Source organism: Pelobates fuscus, chromosome 5, assembly GCF_036172605.1.
Source record: "Pelobates fuscus isolate aPelFus1 chromosome 5, aPelFus1.pri, whole genome shotgun sequence".
Lineage (NCBI taxonomy): Eukaryota > Metazoa > Chordata > Amphibia > Anura > Pelobatidae > Pelobates > Pelobates fuscus.
In genome coordinates this window covers 56,101,685-56,113,802 of record NC_086321.1, presented here as the reverse complement: position 1 = coordinate 56,113,802, position 12,118 = coordinate 56,101,685, and the positions used below count along the sequence as shown (strand labels likewise).

At 39.1% G+C, this 12,118-nt stretch overlaps 1 protein-coding gene across 3 annotated transcripts in view; it reads right to left on the bottom strand.

Moving 5' to 3' along the window:
* ZBTB7C (zinc finger and BTB domain containing 7C) overlaps nucleotides 1-12,118 on the bottom strand; it is a 115,930-nt gene that overhangs the window by 24,789 nt on the left and 79,023 nt on the right. The window contains exon 1 of one of the 3 annotated variants that reach the window (XM_063456805.1): nucleotides 4,451-4,701. The exons of 1 other annotated variant lie outside the window; for it this stretch is intronic. Coding sequence is in view for 1 of the 2 variants with exons in the window: in XM_063456804.1 (XP_063312874.1) it covers nucleotides 2,031-2,038 (8 nt within the window). In the remaining variant the exon portion in view is untranslated. Of the gene's footprint in view, nucleotides 1-2,030; nucleotides 2,058-4,450; nucleotides 4,702-12,118 lie in introns of those variants that run through there. One more of the 3 variants, XM_063456804.1, reaches the window with a different exon arrangement.

Genomic DNA, 12,118 nt, shown 5'->3' with positions numbered 1-12,118 from the left:
GACATGAACATGACAAAAAACATATTCTCTGTAAAACTGACCTAAGATCCTGTAAGATGATTTTAATGATGCACCCAGAAGGTATATAAACAATATAATAATGATTGATTTGTGTTCTTGCATTATTCAATTTGTTTTAGATTCATATTGTTTTGTTCTATACCAGTACATGCTGTATTAATGCTGAGGTCAAGCAACAAACAATTCACATAAATTTCTGCCGGTCACAGTTGGCCACGTAAGTACAATCTTAATACACTACAATTATAAAACACACACATTTCATCTCTTGGCAACTTATTGCACTGCCCTGTATCCAAAAACTAAAACAGCATAGCCCAAGTTAATAAACTTCAGTTTACCTGTTTAAATGTTCCTTTAAATGTGGGTCGTGCCAATAGTGACAAGGCATGGTTAGTGCCAGACTGCTCGCTAACGTACATAGGAGGTGTGGAAGTACCAAACGTTATTTTTCTGAATTAGCCCATATTAGGATTAAGATAGTAACAGGAAAATACTATGTTGCCATTGTATGAAAGTGAATAAATAAAAAAATACACACAAAAAAATTAAATATAACCATGTGCATAAGCGTGAAAAACACACACACACAAATAATCATAAGGTTTGGCAGATAAATGTGATAAAAAGGTCACTTGAAAAATGACCTTAATTAAATACCGAAAGAAAAGGGTGTCTACTTTCTGTAAACATATACTTTAATGCTGTGGTTTGAGATTGAGTTACTTCCATTAAACTTATAGACCCATCAAACCATATGTTGCAAAGTTTTTGCTTTAAAACGTTCATTCCCTCTTTGCAATGTTTGTCTACGGCTTCTAAAACTTGATTTCTATTATAGAAATGTAAAGCATTACCACAATGACGACAAAATGTTTATATTAAAATGATTTTTCTTAAACTATGTTAGTTATGTGGAAATGATTATTATCATAAATTAAAACATTTTATCTTAACGCTTCTATGTTTATTTAGGATATCAGATGAAAGCCCTACCTATCCTTTTAAAACAACATATACTATTCTTGATTATTCTTAACAAGAAACCTTGAAATTACAGTGTAACAAACACATAGCAAAATTGGAACTTCTCCCGAGGTCTGTCATTTTTGCTGGGGCCCAGCAACAGAATCCAAAAGGTCTCCTCGTTCTGACCCGGTATAATATAAAAAAAAAAAAGCACAAAAACATAGGCTTGAGCTGTGCCAGATGTACCCTGTCACAGCTTGATAGAGGGCTAGTTTTAGGCATCATTATTTAAGTTTGTTGGCAATGTTTTCAGTTGCGGGGGGATGGCATGCCACCCAGAATACTTAATTGAGATGAAGTGTTCCGGATGCCTATAGAGTCCCTTTAATATTCACTTGCCTGCTAGTAACTGTGCCATGCCACCATGTCAGTTGGGAAAGAGGCCGGGCCAACCCACCAGCAGCCTTATTATGGTTATCTAAAGTTGGACAATTTAAAGTAAAAAGCATTAAACAGGCATTAGCAGAGGGGCTGGCCTGTTGGTGCTGGGAGAACCCCAGTTTGTATCAAACCACTTGAAAATAGTTTAACCCAAACTGGGGGGCACCAAGTGAGGCCGCTCATTATAATCACCTACCAAAGCTGTGGCATGGACACATTAAACCACATTAGAGGGTATTTGTATTCCTCTGCCCGGTCTGACAGAGAGCTGGAAGCAGTGTGCAGAGAGTGGCCAGGGAGGCCTGGGTATTACGCTCAGTTTATAGCTCTGTCAGACTATGGAGAGAAAAATGAAGATCTTCTACCGCTGTCTCATGGGGCCACGCTACAATAAGTGACAGTGTGTGCACACCCTTCCCACCTGTCACTATTAATCACTGGATTTAGAGCAGAATCCTTCTAACAATTGTTGTTTTGGCTAGTTGAGATAGTGTTGCTGTGTGCAATGGGTATAGATTTAGAATCCAAATATAAAATGCCAAGAACCGGAATGCCAAAGCTAGTCACTCAGATTTTTTTAAGGGACATCTGCAACTCACCAGAACATTGAGACTTTTTATCACCTACAGGAAACAGCAGCAAGCGGAAGGTCCTACCCTGGGGAAACACAAAATACTTGCTTACCTTTGGCACTGCAGCTGTTGAGGCCACATTTTATCATTTACTCAGCCAGCCATTGTTGATGTACAGCAGGTTTCCCCCAAACTCCGGACCTCTAGATGTTGCTGAACTACAACTCCCATGATTCTCAGCTTATCCATTTCATTCATAGCATCATGGGAGTTGTAGTTCAGTAACTTCTGGAGGGCCAGAGAGTTTGGGGAAGCCTGCTCTAGAGTGCGGTCAGCAAACCACAGCACTCCATATATTTGGAACTACATTTCCTAATGGTTGACTGACCATATGGAATGTTTGGTTCCACAGATGGTATTCCAAGATTAAGCGATACTGTTCTATAGCAGTGTAGGTTGAATAAGCAAAACGTGGAGTTCGGTCCCGAACAACTGCAGTGCCAAAGATTAGTCAATCCATTATAAAAAATAAACAGATCAAAACTTGTTCTCTGTAAATTCTACCAAATGACTGTTTGACGTATATTTTTCAACTATCGCCAACTATATCTATCATTAAAGTATCTCTGTTACTTTTTGTGTTCCTTACTTTGGAAACGAGAGTTGGTAAATCTGTGAGGGGTAGTTTAACCCATTTCCTCGAGAATTGGTGCTGATCACAGTGTGAAAATTACAGTCGTAAAAAAAATATAAAACATAACTGCCATCACTAAATTGAATACACACACACACACAATATATATGTATTCATATTCAAGTTATAGGTAAAGCACAGAAGCACTAGAATTTAAGCATGCCTTTGGAGTATTGGCCTCATAGAGAATATTTATAAAATGCCATATTTTTATTTCACTGATATTTTGATGCAAGCAAAACATATCATAAGACTATAAGTAGCAACGAACACTTTACAGCTACATTAAATGATACTTTTATATTTTGTTTTTAGAAGCATGGTCTACAACTACATGGATGGATCCATTCCACACCTTCCATGTAAGGTGTTTATTATAGGAACCACTGCAATATGTCACTGGCTTATTGGTCCTTTGCACTCCTACCTATTTATCTCCAGTTACTTGGGAAAATCCTTCTTCCCACTTCCCATAGCTTCTTCCCTTTTCGGCTTTCTCTTCCCCCCTTTCCTTTTTTCTCCACTATCACTCTCTAGCTTTCTCTTTACCAATTTTTCCCTTTTCCTGTAATTTATAGTTATAGTTAGCCCATTACACCATCTTCATTCTGGCATACAAAATAATTTCAGGCAATCATGATTCCTTCTGCCAGAATTTTACCGCATTCTAATTGATTCCTGCCACATTCAAGAGTTATCTGCTCGACATTTTCTTGAGGGCATTTATTTCTAAACTGTCTGTGTTTCTCCATGTTTATCTTTGGAGTTTATCATGTTTATCTCATACATAATGAATGCAAATGTATACTTTAATTTTTGTTTATATGTTCCCTTTTAGAGAAAATAAAAACTCAATTATTATTTTATCAATAAAATTATTATTTGTTTTATGGATTAAACTATTATTGGTTAAATACGATAAAAACATGGAGTCTCAAATTGCTTTTCCCTGACATATTTTACCATTTCCCAGAAGCCTTTATTCCCCTATGGTATCTATAAAGTGCCCCAAATCCTTTTGACATCTTCTATAGAGCTTTATTTTGTACACCTGGCATGCACGCAGGTACACAGGTGAAACAGCACCTAGCAGAACATTTATATAGGAGCCACAGAAGGATTTACCATAACGTGACCTAAGGCAGCCTTAGTGAAAGGGAGAACAAGCTGATAATCACTCCAGAGCCCTTTGGGAATCTAATCGTTCTCTACCAGGAACCGTTCACTGAGTTTAATCATGGTGACAGTGGGAGAGAGACCTTCAGGTAAGTATATTTAAGGTAAATTTATCTAATTAACTTCTATCTCTCCTCTTATGCAGCAACATGCAAGCAAACAGAACACGCAGTGACACACATGTTTAAAAGTTAGTCAGCAAGAGTTTGATCATGAGCTGCGGTCTGCAGCAGCTGCAAAGCCAGAGGCAGCTCTTCTATGACATTTATAAAACTTCTAAGGCAATTTTTTTTTTAATTTAACTTTCTAGTGGCCAAGCATGATAGGAGCTGAAATCCCAGGCAGCTTTTTAGTGAAGTAGCCAGCTCTGTAATTTAAAAAAAATAAAATAAAAATTAAAGTTATCTTTTGAAAGCCAGAACAGATAATGGCGTGTGTAAGTGTGGTAAAATAGAACTTGTTAAAAGTGTTTCCAGCACTCAAAGGGTTAAAACCTTAATTTGTTCTGGACACTCCGCAAAGCTGGCTTCCTCCCTCCTAACCCAGGCAGAAGAAGCAGACAAAGTCCGTACAGTACCTTTATTGCCTAGGAAGTCATTTCCCCCATCTGAGCGGACTGTGTCAGTTCCAGATCCCTTGTCTGCGAGTGTCTGTCTGTGCGTGTAATCCAATGCTACAAGCTGCCGAGACACCCAGTCCCTTAGGGTTAGTCTGTGTTCCAAACAAGGCTGAGTTTTTTTGGCTCACACTCTTGTCACACCACCTACTAAACAACTGTAATATTTTGCCAGCACCCCCACCCCGTAACATCAGCACGTCAGATCACAAGGTAAAGACCAACCCTTGTGTCTTCATTCAGCACATGAAACTCTGGCCAAGGCTGTGATTGTAAACCTGCCCTAATAACCACACCCAAGACGATATTCATGGATCCGCAGCCAAACCCTAGCCTCCCCTCCTACGATCGCTGGTTTAGAAAGTCTGCTGATTGTCTGTTACGCTCTGACTTTTAACCCTTTCTTTGGACTTCAATAAATACATATTAATTCACTAAACAGTAAGTTGCGACAAGTTGCCAACCTACGCCTGATCTGGAAAGCAAAATCAGTAGCTCTGCTGACTTGGCAGTCTGATTATTTGGCCTATAACTTGCAGCTCAGGGTGTTAATCTGCAGCAACCCCTTGCCTAATAAATAGATTGCTTAGTAACATTTAACCCTTTTTTTAGTGAGCGGCAAATAATGAAATAACTGGGTGGCTGGATATTTTGGCAATTATCAGGTTAATAGAAATGGGTTGCCTGAAACATTTTAACATGACGTTAAATCCCCTGTCTCCTGCAGAACCTCTTGGAATGCAGAGCTGTCAGTCAGTCTCTGATGTCTGTGGAGAAGATCTGATTCTGCGTAGTGATTGGAAAACCCGTCTCTGAAGAGGTTCTGCAAATTTGAAACTGTTTAGTGCCACAGCCTGCCCTGACTTGTGGGTTTCTGGGCCCTGGCTGTAAAACGGGTAATTTGAACTCTGAGAATTCCAAAGCTGCCAGTCTGCCCTTGTGAAGTGCCCGTAAAAGAGCCAACTAACATAAAATATAGACAGACAGATAGGTAGGTAGGTAGATAGATAGGTAGAGGGCAGACTTAAAATACGTTTCAGTTTTACAGACAGGAAAATATTAGTACGTAGATTTTAACAGCCCTGCCCTGAGGCTTACAATCTAAAGGGCCATGGGACAGTGAGGAACACAGAGCAGGTAAGGGTGTGTAGCAGATTAGTACCACAGGTGAGCTCAGGAGAAAGGTGTTGCCTAGATTGTGCATATTATGTGGCTATGAGTGTTGGGATTAGTGGAGGGATATGGCAGCTTTTACAATGAGAGATCACATGGAAACATGGAAAAGTCTTCTAAGCAAAAAAAAAGACAATTTTGATAAGGAAGCGGTAGAGGCCAAGCAGGGACATGCACAGCGTAAAGGACAGGCTCAGAGGAAGCAGGAATATGTAGGGCTTTGTGATCAAGGGTAAGGAGTTTAAATCTTCCTCCTAGAGGGCGTCAGAGCCAATAAAAGGCTTTGGAGAGTAGAGTAGCAGATGTGGAACGATGTGTGAGGATGATGAGCCTGGAGCTGCGTGTTATGTGAGCGGAGTCAGCTGATTCCCAGGAAGCCATGGAAGAGGAGGTAATCAAGATGTGAGATGACGAGAGAGTAAATTAGAATGTACTGCAACTAAAATCATAGGTGCCAACAGTCCCAAATTTACCAGGACTGTCCCTCATTTTGGGGTACTGTACCAACAAATATATATCCAGGGACACTAAACTGAGGGTTGTTGAGGTTTGCCAAAGGAATCACAGCATTTAGGTCCAAACTGCTAAACTGGAAAGTTACAAGTAAAAATAATCTTTCTTTATGCCTTATAGGTAAAATGACAAAGAAACATATAGTTATGCTGGATCTGTACGTGTGACAGTTATGTAGGACAATAAAAGGACGAAAACATATAGTATATCTGCAGGCACATAGTGTAAAACTGGGTATGTCTAAAGGCAGTACATGCACTGCTAGTAATAAGGATAAAAAAAATATTTTTTATTTATCCTGGTTAGTATATTAGTAAGAATGTTTTAATAATGTCGACCAGCTAAAACTAAAAAAAGGCTAACAAGCTAGATCCAGCGCTCAAAAAGAAAGTCCCCAAGATAAAGGGGTAAGCTCCCTTTCATTGTATTTCTTGTATTAGAAAAATAGTTTGAATCCTGGCCCCTGATCCCTGATCTCACATGAACTCGAAGGTCTATATAAAGCAGCCCTCGGGGTGTTCATGTATCCTTTCCAACTTACCAAATGCCAAAGTATGGATTGAGAAGGAAGAATGGAATCTTGGAGAGACAAGCGACTGATTGGCTACCTGCTGTATAAAACAGGCAAAAATAAACAGCCATCATGGGTACTGTTAAAAACACCACACACTGCTACACGGGTGCAGGAAACACAGCTGCCTTCTGTAAGACCTATATATGTTTTGGATAAAAGATATGATGTTTAAAAAATTTATTCATTCAAGAAAATATATGATCTCAGACATTGGGCGTTTTAGATATGTGAATATACATTGCTGGCATGTCCTACACACTTTTTTACTTAGGGTAAAATTGTTCGTGATAACGTATTTTTTTTTTTTTAGTCTTTTTTTTCCATTACTTGAATTAGGTGGAGTCTATCATGTTCAATTCATTCTAACTAGGACTGTAGATTAAGGAAAGTTTATCTTAAAAAGATACCCAAACTAGTCATGATGGAAAATTTAAACAGGGACAGGCTAAAACCAGGATACGTACTTTAGCTAAAAAGTCAAACTAAGGTATGAGCAGCACACATAGCACAGTCAAAATAAACATCAGACGTCAGAAATTCTGTTACGTGAAATAAGAATCAGAATGCATTTAGCAACCGGCATGAGAAAATACAATGTGATACCTGCGTCTGTTATAAATTTATGAGAGAAAAAGAGGGGATGATGTTTGGAAATTATCAGAATGAACTTGACAAGCAGTTTGGATCGAAGCGATGACACAATAACTACAAGCAACACCATGGAGTAGAATATTATGTTCCTTTAAAGCAGGCTTCCCCAAACTACAGCTCCCATGATTCTATGAATGAAAAAGGTAGGCTGAGAATCATGGGAGTTGTAGTTCAGCAACATCTGGAGGGCCGGAGTTTGGGAAAGCCTCCTTTAACCCCTTAAGGACACATGACATGTGTGACATGTCATGATTCCCTTTTATTCCAGAAGTTTGGTCCTTAAGGGGTTAAAGCATTGATCACCTTTCAATCATGGTGCAACGTAGACTTCAAATAAACACAGTCTATTATTCACAGACGGAAAAACAAGGGGGGTCGGGGGCTGATCTGGATGTCTAATAGTCTGGCCTTAACTAGTCTGAATTATTTTTCCATATTTAAAAGCATGACCTAGGTCTTATTTATTTTCATTAACAAGAAGACAAAGCAAGCTGATAAGACAATTGGACAATTTCTGCTTATTTGAACTAAAACTGCTCATTAAAAATATCCTTGCACTTTAGAACTAGCTGCAGCTGCTCGTGCTCATTAGACGTATACTGTTCGTTAGACCAGCACTGCCACAGCTACCAAAGAAAAACTATAACAAAATAATGAGTGACTAACAAAGAGGTAGATTCCATGAACAGCAAACTGCCCCAGGTTGACCATTGAGAATAAGTGTGGCATCTCAGTGAGGTAACAACACCACCATGCTCCATTTATTAAACCCACGTAGACACCTAACCCATGTTTGTACCTTATGCAAGCTGAAATTACATATATGTTTGGCATGTGCATTATAATTCTGTATGAAAGGCTGACAGAACACAAAGCCATTTCATGCGTTCTTTAACAAGCCAACATTTTGAACATTGTGTCTTAGGGATAATATATTATTAAAACCACCCACCCTAATACCAAGTGTTTACCCCCAGGCAAAAAGGTGGTGCGGCACCTGTTACACAGCCAAGAAGTAAAACACATTTGAGACAAAGGAAAATATATATTTTTTAACTTGCTACAAATAATTGTGCTAATACAGATCCAGGACATGATGATGTTAATGTCCCGTTTCCGAGCATCACATTTAAGGAGAGTCCATTATTGACACAAAACAAAAAAGAAGTATCGGTGATGATATGTCATTAAAAAAATATTTTCATCAGTAAAAGAGCAGAAAATGTATGATACAAAAATGTTTTTAATTGAGGTGCTGCTAAAAAAATTACAATGAAAACCATTTAATCGATCAAGATTAGTATTAGAATGACAACTAGAGAGGGCTAGCATGTAAGCATCTGCTCAGCTCATACTGGACTCCTTTGGCATACGATGGATGTCTCATAAATGTGTATAATCCTAATCCTAATCTATTATTCACAAACTCAGGAACTGCTTTCAAATCAGAAGCATGTTTATATGATGTGCCTTCCACTGTACAAGAGTTGGTCCCACAAGTATTAACGGATTACGTCAACCATTTTTAATTAACCCTATTTGTTTTAATTAGCATGCCCTGTGGGGTATTAGGAATACACCTTATTCCGTTATTTTTAAGAAAACACAGAACATTTAAATAAACTTACCTGGAATCCAGTGCTGGACGAAGCAGTAAGGTCTCATAGAGAAGAATTTGATTAGACTGTTCTCCCCAGCTCAGAGGGATGACGGTGGTGCAACAAGGCCCCGGCACAAAAGTGCAAATATCTCTGAATGTAAACTCTGCACATACAGATTCCTACCACCACGACCACGTCTAAAAGCAGAAATGGTGGTTGGGGTAACCCATTAAGTACCTGCCTCTAACTGTTTACTACAATTATTATTACTAAAATTATTGGCATTTATAAAGTGCCAACCTATTCAGCAGCGCTTCACAATGTTATAATGGGACAATTTAACAATAAATGAGACAATGACAAATTTCTACAGGAACATGTTGAGGACTCTGCTGAAATGACACTGATGTTTATTGGATAGAAACATAGAAATATAGAATGTGACGGCAGATAAGAACCATTCGGGCCATCTAGTCTGCCCAGTTTTCTAAATACTTTCTAAATACTAAATACTAAATATTTAATTTCAGAATAGAGAAATATGTGTAACTTGCATGATATTCATGGTAATAATGTTTTTACAGGTTTTCTTTATACATTTTGTTATGATTTTTGTTTATTTTTATTTTGTGTGTTTATTCTTCTCCCTACATGCAGAAGGATAATTTAGTTTATATGCCATCTCTTCCTTTGGATGTGGCTTGGTATGGGATTGGCCTTTTGGTCTGCAGGTGTTTGTGATCCCTCATTTACCACGACATAAAAAGACAAGATATGGAAGCTAGAATATGATCTTGATAAAGTGTTTGGATACGCGAAACGCGTTGATTGCTGACAGCCACATTTGCGAGGGAGCCTGTCACTGTATGTGATTTGTATTTATTTATAAATATATATATATATTATATGGAAAAAAATGTAGTTTTAACTTAAAAGGAGCGAGCAGTGCTTAATCGCCGTGGCAACTATTTTTTTGTATTCCTATACATTGTTTATTGGATTGACTATTCACAGTGTGACACGGATGGCTACAACTGATGAGCTCAGGATCTATGGTCAGCAACCCTGTTCAGCAGAAATTGCTGTGATATTTCAACCAATCATTACTCTCCCACTCAAATATATATATAACGCATGGCACATTTGTATGTGTGTGTAATTTCTATAATTGTGTGTATATACAATATATATATTGCCACTCAAGCATGCCCAGTGTAATGGTAACTAATTGCCTTCACCAGATAGGGGAGCTGTGGGTGGGTTTTAGAAGACATTAAAGATTAAACATTGCTATTGCTTCATCATTTAGTCGAGTCAGGCCATTGGTGAGAAGACTTTTTGATGAAATATTGTCATACTGCTTAAACATTAATTAATTTAGAAAAAGTGCATTTCTGGGAGTTACATTTTTTATTTCCCTTATACTTTTATTTCTCCGGGAGCTGTACATTTTTCAGCAGCCGGAGGTTACCATTAGATTATTTACATTTGCCCTTTCTACTGAGAGACCATAAACGGAATCCTATCTGACTTCTGATTGGCTGTAAACATCAGTCATATGGTCAAAATATAGCGTTCATTATTAATGTATCATATTTTTATTTTTTAGTGTTTACCATGGTGACTCTCATTGCAGCTTTTCTCTTCATACTAAGCGAAACAGGTAAAATACATTTTTTCACATACATAAAGGGACTTGTCTCAGTGTGCTATACATTAAACAGTCATATATTAAACTCATATATTTATAATGAGGTATTTATCACATTGTAAGCAGTGAATGAGCATCAGCTAGGAGCAGAGGTGTATCTAGCGCGAGGCTGACAAGGCATTTGCCTTGGTTGGCACTTTTAGGGGGGCAGCAAAAAAGCCACCCCCTCAACCGCCCTGGCAAATACCTTGCCAGCCTTTTGTCCTGGGGGGCCCAGGAGCTGGCCAACTGGCCACCTCAGGGACCACTACAGCTGTCATCTCTTCAGGTAGGAGGCGGGCAGCGAGGGAGCACTCACTCCTGAGCTAAGAGGCGCGTGAGGGAGCTGAGCAAAGAGATCACTGCTCCCTCGCTGCCCGCCCAGCCGTTCAGCACAGCAACTCCACTGGACCCCAGGGATGCCAGCCGCTCAGTAAGTGTGTATACAGAGAGAGAGGGTGCTTTTTACAGAGAGATGGTGCTAATAGAGAGAGAGACAGAGTGCTAATAGAGAGAGAAGGTGCTAATAGAGAGAGAGGGTGCCAATACAGAGACAGGGTGCTAATAGATAGAGGGTGCTAATACAGAGAGATGGTGCTAATACAGAGAGGGTATCTGAGAGGTTGCTGGTGCTATGTATGTGGGGTATCCTGAGCGTGGGCTCTGGTAGGAAGAGATGGGCGAGTTAAATGGGTTATTTACTATGCGCGTCTGTCACTGGATTTAACTCCATTCTGTGTAATTATTCCCCATGGAAGCTCACAATAATCACCAGCTATTAAGTGGGACATGAAAGGCCTCGGAGAATATCCAGTTGTGAGTTTGTCAGTAAGAGTGTATGTGTGTGTTTGTCAGTAAGAGTGTATATATGTGTTTGTCAGTAAGAGTATATGTGTGTGTGTGTGTTTGTCAATAAGAGTGTGTGTGTCTGTCAAAAAGTATTTGTGTATGTGTGTCTGTCGGTGTATGTGAGTGTGTATGTTTCAGTGAAAGTGTTTGTGCCAATGACAGTGTATCGGTCAGTGAGTGTATGTCAGTGAATGCACCAGTGAGTGCGTTTGTCTGTCAAGCAAAGAGCGTGTTTTTTTTTTTAAAAAGGAAAATAAATTTAGAAAAGAGGTAGGGGGGTGGGGAGGGGACGGGCTGGGGGGGATTGCACGTGTTTTTCATGCCTAGGGCAGCACAAAACCAAAATACACCACTGGCTAGGAGTAAGAGAAGGATACTAACCAAATGGGGAGTGGACATAGTTTTCATATCTGCTGTGAAACTCGAGTCTAAGATAATTCCATATCAATTCCTGAACAATATATGTTTGGTCATCATTTTATCAGTCACTCATTAGCATAGATCAGTGGTTTCCAAACCAGTCCTCAAGACAACCCTACTAGTCCAGGATGTAGGAATAACCAGTTGTGCCTTAGGTG